This window comes from Emys orbicularis, chromosome 11 (assembly GCF_028017835.1).
Source record: "Emys orbicularis isolate rEmyOrb1 chromosome 11, rEmyOrb1.hap1, whole genome shotgun sequence".
Classification (NCBI taxonomy): domain Eukaryota; kingdom Metazoa; phylum Chordata; order Testudines; family Emydidae; genus Emys; species Emys orbicularis.
In genome coordinates, this window is record NC_088693.1 from 32,313,666 (window position 1) to 32,326,123 (window position 12,458).

Here is a 12,458-nt window from a genome sequence, read left to right on the forward strand (position 1 = left end):
GGTTGGGTAATATCTTTTATTGGACCAACTTCTGTTGGTGAGAGAGACAAGCTTTCAACCTTACACAGAGGTTACCTGAAGAACTACTCTGTAAGCTTGAAAGCTTACCAACAGCTCTCTCACCAACAGAAGTTGGTCCAATAAAAAATATTACTGCACCCACCTCGTCTCTCTAATATCCTGGGATCAACACGGCTACTACAACAGTGCAGTACTTAGATGTCTAACTATTATGCTTGATTTGTAGGCAAAGCCAGGTAGTTTGATTTCTAAATGGTATCATTTGAACCTGCAATTAACTGTGGGCACAATTATTTGTGCATGGAAATTGGAAGCAATTTCTAAGAGTCAGTCCTGTTGTTTCCCCATGTTAGATCAAATGTAATGTATTAATGTTTAATATTAAGTACTTTTAGAATTTATAATTAGACATATTCCTGCCCTGAAGATGACAACAATAAATAATAATAATAAAATATAATAATAATTAATCGTATTAAAACACAAGAAAAGTAAGTGGATCTATGCTTTAGGAAAGTTATATTTAAAAGTTTTCTTCTGTATTTAAGATCACTCTTATATTAGGAATTGATACCAGCTGTGCTAATCTTTTTTTTTTTTTTTTTTTTTAGCTGAATATAAAGATTCAACACCCACTCACACACCCATGCCCCAAGCTCTTTAATTAACAGATGAGAAAGCTCCCAATCCACATTGGGAATTTCCAAAAAGTCCTCCAACAAACACAGAAGAAAGAAGACTTGACACTATTGATATTTTTAAGGTAAAAAAGCATATTTTTTTTAAAAAATAGCCTTTCACGACTTTTCTCCATTATTAAGAAGCAATAAAGCATACAAACCCTACCTGAAAAAATCCATTCCAAGTTCTAAGATAAGATTTTACAATATATTTCAAACAGTTTTTAGCAGTTGCTTTTGGATTTCATTTGCTATCTTTCAGATTTTCTCTTTTTAAAACATTTTGGTTGGCCTTCCTTGACCCTGCCCCAGAATTTCAAATGACAGCAGCAATTATAGAACCACTGACAACAGAGGAACAAAGATGATGCAATGATATAGTTTGCTGCTACTATAAAACATTTTCCTCCATCTTAAAACCTGAGAGACATAGTCTCCTCTCAATCAGTCCACCAATCGGAGTTCCATACTTGAATGTGCACCTCAGAGAACTGAAAATCTAGTATATAACCCTGAGCATCAGGACTGGTTGACCTCCCAGTAGACCTCTAGCTTCAAGATGGTTCTCTGCAACTGAAAATAGATGCGACTGGAAACATCTATTTAAAAATAACCCAGTAATTTTGAGTTTCATTGTTTCCCCAGTCATTCCTTTACTATTCCACCCTACCCTAAAAAATGGTTCTAAGGAGGGATGGGGAGGAAATAAAACTTACATCTTTGCTGAAGAGTCCAATCCAGAGAGGGTAATTGTGAATAGCAGCCTGCACAGTAAGAAAAGCCTGTTGGTACTGATCTGTGATGCTAACGAGCTGCATGTTTTTCTGTTTGCACTCCCGCAGTGCATCATACCAGGACAAATTCTTCAGAATTACTGTGTAATGGACATTTTGATAGGTCAGTGTTTCATTAAGGACTTGCTGTGTCTGGTTGTCAGCAGCCCCTGTAAATAATCAAGAAATAGAAGCATTAAGTAGGATAAATACTGCAAAACATTTTAGTTCTCCGTTTCTTTTGTAACAACAGCAGCAAAACTCATTCAAATTTCTTTTGGGAATAACCATCAAAAATAAAATTAAAAAAAGATTCATAGACTGTTGTAGACTACAATTTTACTATATCAGAATCGATAGAGTGTGTATCTGTGGAAAAATGTAAAGCTCTTTTTAAATGTAAATGTGTAAGTCCCTGTATAAAAGCTTGGTAGAATGGCAGTAACAGCACTACTGGGCTTTGTGGCTTTCCAGATTCATTCAATTTAACTCAAAAGAGTTCAAGTTATTAGGGGAAAAAACATACTCTCTGGGTGAAATTAATGTGAAACTGTGGTAGCCTTCCGCAGAACTACTCACAGATGTTGTGAAATCAACAGGGGCCATGCATCTCTGAACAGTCTGACGGAGACAGGAATGAGTCAAGTAAAGAGCCATCAGATTCATTCTTATGTAAATCTAATGGGCAGTAAACCTGGTACAGGCAGCTCTTCCAGCCAGTACATTGCAAGAGCAGGCAGAGAGGTAATAGAGTTTGCCTTCATAGCATGTGCTCAGTTTCTTGCACAAAGCCACCTGACTTGTGTATTGTGCTGGAAGTGGTGAAATTTACCATTTGGGTTCTAATTATCCAATATTATCACAATGAGCTGCATTAATTTCATCCAACCAAGTGATGCATGCAACTATAAAAAATGCAAACTTTACATGGATGGGGAATTAGAGCATGTGGATCTAATGATTCCAAGAAGTTTATGGGCTGACACCAGAGCTAAATTTGGCCCTACAATTTTGTAAAATGTGCATTGGCATCTAACACAGAGGCGTCTCAGGAATACAAAGGCTTGTCAAGGGAAAAATTACTCTGTATAAATAAGAGCATACAAGTGACTGATGAATAGGCTGACAGACCAATACCCAAAAGGCAGAGCCATAATATTAATTTTATGTTTATGCACAATTTGCAGCTGTCAGTGGATTAGAAAGGTGACATGAAAGAAACAATGTTTGAACTAGTTCATGGCTGCTGTCAAGTGCTTCTATGTAGTAAACAGCTTCAAAAGAGAACTGTGAGACCAACAGAGACCTCACACACTTAAAGGTTAATAGTAAAGAGTTAGGGGGGAAATGTACATTTCCCAAAGATGAAAAAAGAATATTGCTGATGTTTACAAGCATAATTATCACAACATTTTGAGATAATCATTAAATGTCTGAGATGCAGGGCTGGCTCCAGGGTTTTGGCCGCCCCAAGCTGCCAAAAAAAAAAAAAAAAAAAAGCCACGATCGCGATCTGCGGCGGCAATTCAGCGGGAGGTCCTTCGCTCCGAGCCGGAGTGAGGGACTGTCCGCCGAATTGCCGCCGAATAGATGGACGTGCTGCCCCTCTCCGGAGTGGCCGCCCCAAGCACCTGCTTGACACAAGCTGGTGCCTGGAGCCGGCCCTGCTGAGATGCCAAGGAATCCGAGCTGCTGACTCCCTTGCTTCTGTGACAAAAGTGACATGAAAACCATAGGGCCAGATTGTACTTGTCCAAGGATGCCATGGCAGAGTGGAAAAAGTCTCCCCTGTTGCAGCATCCTGAGCTGTGGCCAGGCACAACTGCAGTTTCTGCAAGAGCCGACTGAGTGCTCCTTCCCTGCATGCCTGGGTGTTACAGGCTTAGCAACCCAAGAATAATGGGGACCACATTGCAGCAATCACTGCACTTTCCCTGAATGTCATGTTTCCTTTTCTGGAGAGAAATATATTCATCAATAGCAGCTGCACTCTTTTATTGGAGTCTTACAAGCATTTTTAATGGTCAGAGCCTTTGCAGTTCATCTTAATTTTCTTTTTTTAATAATTAATTAAAAAAATCCCCTTCAGATTTTTCAGACTGAATCACTGTCCTTCCCTCCTTCAAATTTATAAATAGTTATTTAAAAGAATTTATACATAGCAGAACATACCCCAAAGATGGGTGTACCGCATAATAAACCCTTGGCAGTTGAACAGGAACTAAGGCTTTGTTCAGATTGGGTAATTGCCCTGATTCGATCAGTGGGCAGCCACCAACATAGCTGCACTGGAGCAGCACCCCCTCCCCAATCCTGAGTATAAATAGGAAAGCTACACACTGAATCAGTGGAGCTGACCCCTGCTTGAAGCCAGGGCAAGTTGCACCAATGCAAATTGTGGCTCTCCTTGTCTACACCTGGGGTTTGCACTAAGATAGCTAAACAAGTGGGCTGAAATCAAGCTAATTCCAAGTGTAGATGAGGCCTCATATTATCTCTTCAGTGTTAAAACTCACAGGAGATGGTTAAGTGGGATTAAAACTCTGTGTGGTTCTCCTCACGGAGTTTTGACCACGTTGTTCTGGGGGAGAGGAGTCATTTGCTCCATTCCTCACTGAATGAAACATAAAGTCCATCCCCAAGCCCTATAGGTCCCCAAAGTGTCCAAAGAAGATCAGGGCCATTCACTTAGAGGCCTTGTACTCCATGCCAACTATTGGGCCCTGGGGCCGCCCCCCCCTTCACTCTCAGTCAGCGTAACTCCACGGGAACTTCACTATCAGGGCCTCCACTGCCCATGGCTTTCCCCAAACACCTCTTAAAGGGGGTTTCACACTGTGGATGGTGTCATGGAAAATGCAGGCATGGGAAATTTTTCAGGAGGGATGAGGTTTGTCCTCATGGCCCCACCACTGGATGCCCAGTATGGGCCTGCTCAGTCCCCAGAAGGATCCTGCCACCAGGGAACACCCTTCTTGAGGTGCTGTGTAGAGGGAGATTGTGCCTCAGGAGGGGCAATATCTCTGCATGAAGGGGCTTCTTGGCAGGTGGATATTAGGGGCACAGTCAGCCTTACCTGCTGGCTTCTGGCAGATACCCAAAAAATGCTCCTCAGCACAAGGCAAGAAATTCCATGTTCCAACATATGAAGATTTGGGGTTGTTGAGCATTACACCACACTGGTTGTTTATCTCCTCATCAAACATCTGAAAACCAGAAAACTCATCAAGTTCATGTATGATACAAGCATTCTTGTGTGTAGAGAGCGAATGAAGATCTAGTTAGGAGAATATACTTCTCTTAGTTAGTATGTGCAGAGCACTAGTACAACACACAGCTAGTTTATTTTGCAATGTTACCTATTTGCTGGATTGTTTGTTTGTGAAAAAAATTACCTGGACCCACTATACTCTTTGAAAATTATTGTTAATCAGTGGCATTCCATTATGTTTCTTATGCTGCTCAATGAACAGTGCAGCCAGGGAAACAATATGTATAATGGTTTATGGATGTATTCTGCAAATAACTGAACCAAAAACTATATAGTAACATCCCTCTGCTGCCTACATTTTTATGGAATGTGGCATCTCAGCTACATATTGGATATGCAAAGAGACTGAAGAGATTTCAATTTTTACATCCCTTTCCATTTTAATAATTAGTGTTCAAAACATATCATCCGAATAAAGATACAAAGAGCTCAGTCATTACTGGTCACCATGTCTGCCAATTAAGAATACAATTTCTTGGTTTGGGACCTTTACATGTTTTTTCTCTTTTGTTATTTTGATACAGTTACCAAAATACCAACATTCTATACTTTTTATAGGACAAAACATCAGCCGGATTTGTATATTCAAACAGATAACTTACATCAAGTGGAATCTTCCTTAGCCTTCCTCTCAGCAATGGGTGAAAGTTACTGTACAGCAGTCTACTGCCATCTACCCATTTGTTTTCCCTTGTGCTGAAAAAAAACTTCAAACCAATCCAAATGTTTTCTTCCAAACCAGGAAGCAAGGATGTTAAAAAATCTGTTGGGCAGAAAAATAAGTATTTACATACTATGATTTAGACAACCACAGTAAACATTTGAAAAACAGCTTGCATAAATAAGATAGTACAACCCCCATCTATATTAACTTAATTTCCCACCCTAGTCCTTGAAAATACAATAAGCCATTTTAATAGAGTATTAAGTGTTTTGCAATTTTATCATTCCATCCTTTCCATATCCAACAAGGACATTATTTAAACAAATCATTTGAGAGGATTAGCCTTCTAACAGGCTAAGGTCTAATTGAGGGCCAGGAGATGAGTTTAACTTGTTTCTGTCTCTCTCCTCCTCTCCCTCCCTGTCATCAACCCTGTCTCCTTGTGTCTCCACCCAAATTTCAGAAGGTGCCTCCCTATTGCTCTGTAAGACCTTCTATTGACTTCCCATAGAAGCATCAAAAGCGGGCTCCATGTCCTCTTTGAGGGCATGGAGAGTTTCTCTTGCTTCCCACACACCTCGCACTCTGACTGCTGGGCATGCCTCTAAAACAGAACCACTTACTGAATAAGTGTCTGATTTACTCAACCAAGAAACAGAGAAAGTCAGGATAGAGGGAAGGGATCAGTTCCAACCGAGAAAGACTCTACTCAGGAATCCCAAGCCAGCCACTCTTTGTTCTCTGTGGCAATGCCCACTATTGGGTGAGGCTACGAATGCTTAATGTGTGCCAGGGCTTGCCAGGGCTGAGCCTCGGCACCCCTAGGCTTGACAGTTCATAGCCCTGGGACCTCTCGGCTTGCTGCAACAGTTATGAATGTAAAATAATTGCTTGAGCCCCAGCACCTCTTTCATTACAAATTAAGCACTGACTGTTAGTTAAGACATTTAGAACTAGCTACCTGCCATATGTTAGCTAGCTCCAGGCTAGTCCCAAGCTCTTTTCCTAAACTAGACAAACCCATTAAAGGTTAAAACCTCTCAGGATTAGTCACTATCCAATAGCCAGCTACAGAAAGGGCCACAGTACATGGGGGATGGAGGGAAGGCTGGCAGGAAGAGGTGGTTACCTAAGTTGTGGCAGAGCTGTCTTTCTCCACCACAGCTTTGCCATTGCACTGACTTGCCTGGCAGCCAGGGCCGGCTCCAGGCACCAGCGCAGGAAGCAGGTGCTTGGGGCGGCCAACGGAAAGGGGTGGCACGTCCGGGTCTTCGGCAGCAATTCGGCGGCGGGTCCCTCAGTCCCTCTTGGAGCGAAGGACCTGCCGCTGAATTGCCGCCGAGGAATGCCGCTAAGTGCCGCCGATCGCAGCTTTTTTTGTTTTTCCCTTCGCCGCTTGGGAAAAGCGGCCGGCCCTGCCGGCAGAAATCTGTCACCAGGACTAATTTATTATGCTAAATATCCTTCAATCAATTGAAATGAACTTCCATTTACACAATCATGCTAAGAAATATTTGAAGCAGAATATGCTTTTCTAGGGTTAAAAGAGTTCTGAATTGCTCCAGTCTCAGTCACTTGAGTTCCAGTGTGGGTCCATCCCACTGCTGTGATAGAGCAGCAGACTGCTCTTCCACTGTGCACTGTTAACTACTGAAGTGGCCTGCCTGGTCTACTTTCTATATTCCACTGCATTGAATTGACTTGGCGGGAGGTCACTTACCTATACAAATAATGCTACACATAATATGGAGCTCTGTTGTGAGCTACATCTTAGACATATCTGTAGGCAACTACCTGCCCACTACACAAATACAAATATATTAACAGATGTCTCTCTCAACAGATAGGTAGTCAGACACATCTGTAGACAGCTATTTCCAGCAAATGTCTTCTCTTCACTGCATTCACCTCAATGAGGTTTTAACTTCTGAAGTAAAGCTTGGAAACTGCTTTAGACATGGTCCCTCCACTCTTCATAAATCTCTGGTAGTCTTTGCAATTTCTAATTCCCTTCATATGCAAGGATATGAAGAAAAACTGGTCTTTGAATTGGTTCTTTTCCTTTTTCCACGGTTTGCCCATTGTGTGTGCATTTCCCATTCTGTGACAGGCAGAATTCCTCTGACACAGTGCAAATAATTAAAGGCATTAGTTATAGGTTTTTATTTTATTGTGAATTTTTAGCATTATTTCAGTAAGACTCATAGTAATTGAATGATTTTACAATCAGATAATACTGCCACATAATTCCCAGTCTGCTGCATGATTCTGTGCAGTTCTGCTGCATAGACTGGGGAAGGGGCTTGACATATTATTTTGGTCTAAAGTTCTGCATAGTATAAAGAGCCTTGAAGTTACCATCATACCTTGTTCAGCTTGGCTTGAGATTGATGGAAGAGTGCCTCCAAAAGTTTCACATACTTCATTGGCTTCTTTAAATGTTAAAAATCTGTGTTCTATCTTTAGAAAACACTGCAAAATAAAAATGGTAAAAGCTTATGCAATGTAGTAGGAGTTCACTTTCTCTTTAAGATTTATTGTATCTTAGATGTAATTCATAAATCAATGACCCTAAAACCTTCACACCTCACTTATTTTGCTTTCTGTGAGAAAGTATTAGAAATGCAATTATAGATAAATGCATTCAGGCTCTGATTCAGCAAGGTGACTTTAACAGGGTGACTGTCCCGTTAAGGATAGTAGGGACTAAGGGTCAGTAAACCCTGTTTTCCTTTAAGATTCCTAGGACTTTTGGAGCAGATGAAGGCCTACAGAAGGACAGAGGCAGGTGTTGGGAGAGAGGAAGATGGTCCCAGAGTCATAGTTAATGCTTGGGGGAAACCAAGGCGACTGTTTCTTTAAAGGCCCAGAAGCCTTGTAGTGCAGGGTGGGACAAGGTTCCTCTCTCTCCCAGCTAAGTGGGAGGAGCCTGGAGAAGGAGGGCAGCATATAGCTGCCTCCTCTTTCACAAGAGGGCAAGGATTGCCATCTGCTAATCTCTCTCAGCCCAGGGCGGAAAAGGGCTGAACTACGAAGTGGGGGAGGCAGCTGAGAAAGAAGCTGGTTTTAAGGCATCAGCTACCCTGAATTAATGCAGATTGCAAGAAGGCGGCTTTTGGACCCATGAGCCCAGGAGAAGGAACTTGATGGAACTGATGCAAACATTGAGAAGGAGAGCTGTGGGACACCTGAAAGAAGAAGAGGGGTTGGGGCTGAGAGCTACTGAGTCCTCTGCAAAGGAGGGATCTGGTTTAAACACTCTGGCCTGAAAGTGAGGCTTGGTCTACACTACAAAGTTAGGTTGACGTAATGCAACTAATGATGCATCCGAAGAAGTGGGTTGTAGCCCACGAAAGCTTATGCTCTAATAAATTTGTTAGTCTCTAAGGTGCCACAAGTACTCCTGTTATTTCAACTAATGATGATTGTCCTATATTCCCCCTTTACCTTGTTCTGAAACAAAACCCATTCTTTAGGGCATCCTCCTTTAGGGGGGTGATATTCTGGCTCATGTTTCTCCAGTAAGGATGCATTAGATTTTTCACATATGAAGGGCAGTTTCAGATTGCAGTTTATTGGATAGTCTGCAGGAAATATAAATAAAGTTATTATCTGTATTATGATAATGACTATGATGTGCTAGGTGCTACCTACACTTGTGGGAAGAGACAGTCCTATGTAACTATAACATATAGCTGCAAATTATGCAAAGTAAAGTATTTTAAAATGACAGTAGAACAAAGCATAAAAAATTAAATGTATGAGAAAATATCGTATTGATAATAAAGGACCAGATTTGATAACCTTACTCACTTTCAGTAGCTACTTACTCTACAAGTTGTATCACTGACTTCAGTGGAGAAATGTGGAATAAAGTCCTATACATTGTAAGTGTGGGTTTCAGAATCTGCCCCACAGCGCAAAAAGTCATTTGCTCCTGGATTTTGTATTCAATATTGCATTCTGGACAGAGCTAATATTTTTTATAATAAAGAAACAACCTTACCTCTATACCAGCCCTTCGAAGAAATATACCAACAATCCCTCCAGAATCGATCATGGAAACGTGGAAATAACTGTAAACTAGATACAAACATTTCAGAGTCAATCCCTGACAAAAGATGCTCTTTTAGGGGGAAATCCTGCGCATGGCAGCAGAACTAGCGTGCCCCTGCTGCTTGGGAGAGAGAAAACTTCAAGGGCTTACACATATAAAGGGCTTGCCTGTGACCTAATGTGCAAGAGGTTTAGGGAGAGGGCTAGTGTTGGGGAAAGTGGGCGGTAGGGTCAGCAGATCTGTAGTGATTTGTGTAGTCATGGATCTGCTCACCAAATCAACCCTACAGAGAAGGTACACAACAGGAGCTTTGCCTGGCTACTCAGGCTGTACACTAAGGAGCTGTCTAATTGTCTGTCCCTACTGCAACCCCTCCTACATTATCATGCACCGTGAGGATAACAAACTATAGATTCTACATTCTTCTGTTCTAAATTATTCTTTTTTAAAATGTAGCATTTTGCTACTTATGCATCCTAAGATTTTCTTGGCCAGGAAGGCCCTGTTCCTTAGCTGCAGCTGAGGAGCACACAGTGCAACTCAGGAGGGTTGTATAAAGGTTGCTGTAAGACATCTCTGCATTTCCCTGATCCTGGATCAACGCTGTGCCAGACTATGCCATAAACTAGAAGCAGCCTGAAGGCTGCTCTAAATTACACTGCCTGCCAATGGCACCAAGGACCAGTGATCCCCAGGGCACAAAGAAGCCCTGGGTAACTCTCAAGCCAGCCACGGGGAGGAGTGGTGGTGTAGGAGCCTTATCCTGGTTTTACAACACCAAAGGACCTAGGGTAATCTTCCTGTGGCTGGGCATGGTCGAAAGCAGAGACGAGGACAGAGGATAACTTATCCAATTTCATATGCTCTATATGTAAATATTTTGTTCATGGTTTTTAACTTACAAGATGAACTGAAAGATTTTGGTTTTGTTGTTTTCTTTAATGGAAGAGTAAAATAATGTAAAAACCTCCAATCCTGTTTCAGAATTCAAGTCATTAATGGGCTACATGGGTAGGCTTAAAATCACAAATAAAAACATTTGAAATAGGAACTGGAAAGCGTTAACTGTTAGGACCAGGGTTCAAGCTTTCAGGGCTTCTAATGATACCACTAACATATTAAGTCCCTGGCCATTCAAAGACTTATGCCTGTGCAGAAGTCTTTGGAGACAATATCTGCAAAGCACTTTGAAGACATGAAGCCTCATATAACAGCTAAGTGTTATTATTACTGATTTAGGTGTTAGAAATGTTCCTAACCTTTGTAGTGGGAACAGCACTCTGTAAACATTCCTGCTTGAATTAGCTGCTAAGTCCTTAGTTCAAGTATTAAGTTTACACATATATTCTGTTGATTATTTATTATACTCAAGATCCCCAGTGTCCTAAACTCCTCACCAAAAGAAATAAAGACTCAGTCGGTGCTCCAGAGACCTTATACTTTAAATTTGAGATGGCAAGGAAAAGTGCAGGTCATATGCAGATAAAAAAGGGGGAAGGCAAGAGAAAGGAAAAGAGTCACAATTATCAGATAATGTGGTTTTGTTAACAAGGTTTTTCAAAGAATTATTTTATACTTTTTGTAGCTGACCTGTCAGAAGTGAGCTTTGTTAACAATTTGGGATCATTCAATAGTCATTTTAAAAAACCCACTTATTTCACTAAACTTTTCCCCATACAAGAAATGTCAACAAAAGTTTATAATAATGTTGCCTGCAAATAGAGTACATACGGTGAATGATGGCTACTTCCACGATCCATGTATTTCAGCCACCACTTCTGCTCTGCACCTGACAACTGCAAAAATAAACAAACAAACAAATAAAAAATATAAACAACTAGATTTTACCACCATGTATAATATAATATCCCAAGATAGACCACTGGTCTTCATCCACCCTTGTGGCAAAATTCCTTTTGATGTAAATGGTTTAACAGAAGCAGGACTGGAACTTACAAGTAATATTATTGTAAATGATTCAAAAATTCAAGTGACTAACTTCTTGGTCTGGGATATAGACTATGCATGGGGAATTTGCAAATTCTAGTTCATAAAGGGGCATTGTCAGGTCAGATATTTTAAAATCTCCAATCTGTTTCTAGTAGTTCTTTATTATTAAAACCAATACTACATTCAAATATATTTTCCCACTGCTTACTATATTTTGAATGTTTACATTTCACTCAGTTGGGATCGTTAAATCGGGCTAATCAGTTTCAACGTTGGGTTCTCATACACAAGGGTTCTCCAATTTTTTTCATGGTAGGTCATATCTCAATAGTGATCTTAATGACATCTTCACATCTTGTGCATCCTATCCTTCATAAAAGCATGTACCATCTACTCTCCCACTCAAGATCATATAATATATTTGAGGCAACTACAGCAATTACTTAGATGGAAAGGTAATATAAGGACAGATTTTGTGTATTTGTAGCTGTCTTTAGTGCAATAAGTTTCTTGACCTTTTTGAACAGAGATAATCTTACTGCCTTACATACTTCATTTTGGGATGGATCCTCTGGCCCAGCCAAGTAGCTCTCAGTGCAGGATGAGGGGGAGGAATAAAGGGTGGTTTTAAGACACCTTTGCTGAGAACAGGAGGGGAAAAAGCAGTGCAATGAGCCTGAGGATCCGGCCCTTAATCTTTTCCTCCCATCTACACTGTTTCTCTCACCTGGAAACAAGGGTGAGAGCTAACTCTCTGTGGACCAATAGAAAGTGCTCTTTGGACCATCAAAATCCCCTTGACCAGTATGGGAACCTCTGTGCCAGCACAATGAAGTAATATTTGCATTGCAAAGAGCACAGAGGAAAATTTAAAATAAAGAATAAAATGGTTTTAATTGAAATGAAAGTACAGTACTACAATAAAAACTTTCGTAGGGGCCAGATCATGCCTTAGGATACATGCAGTGATGGGACACCTCTGTGCATAGAGCCATCCTTCCACACACAGAAGGTAAAGAGAACTACTGTCTCTGTGGCAATA

At 40.9% G+C, this 12,458-nt stretch overlaps 1 protein-coding gene across 1 annotated transcript in view; it reads right to left on the reverse strand.

The window, feature by feature from the left end:
- Positions 1 to 12,458, reverse strand: part of LY75 (lymphocyte antigen 75) — a 69,605-nt gene that overhangs the window by 17,956 nt on the left and 39,191 nt on the right. The window contains 7 exon segments of the mRNA XM_065413407.1: positions 1,418 to 1,644; positions 4,551 to 4,680; positions 5,348 to 5,508; positions 7,776 to 7,881; positions 8,857 to 8,993; positions 9,416 to 9,492; positions 11,198 to 11,262. Of these exon segments, the coding sequence (XP_065269479.1) occupies positions 1,418 to 1,644; positions 4,551 to 4,680; positions 5,348 to 5,508; positions 7,776 to 7,881; positions 8,857 to 8,993; positions 9,416 to 9,492; positions 11,198 to 11,262 (903 nt within the window).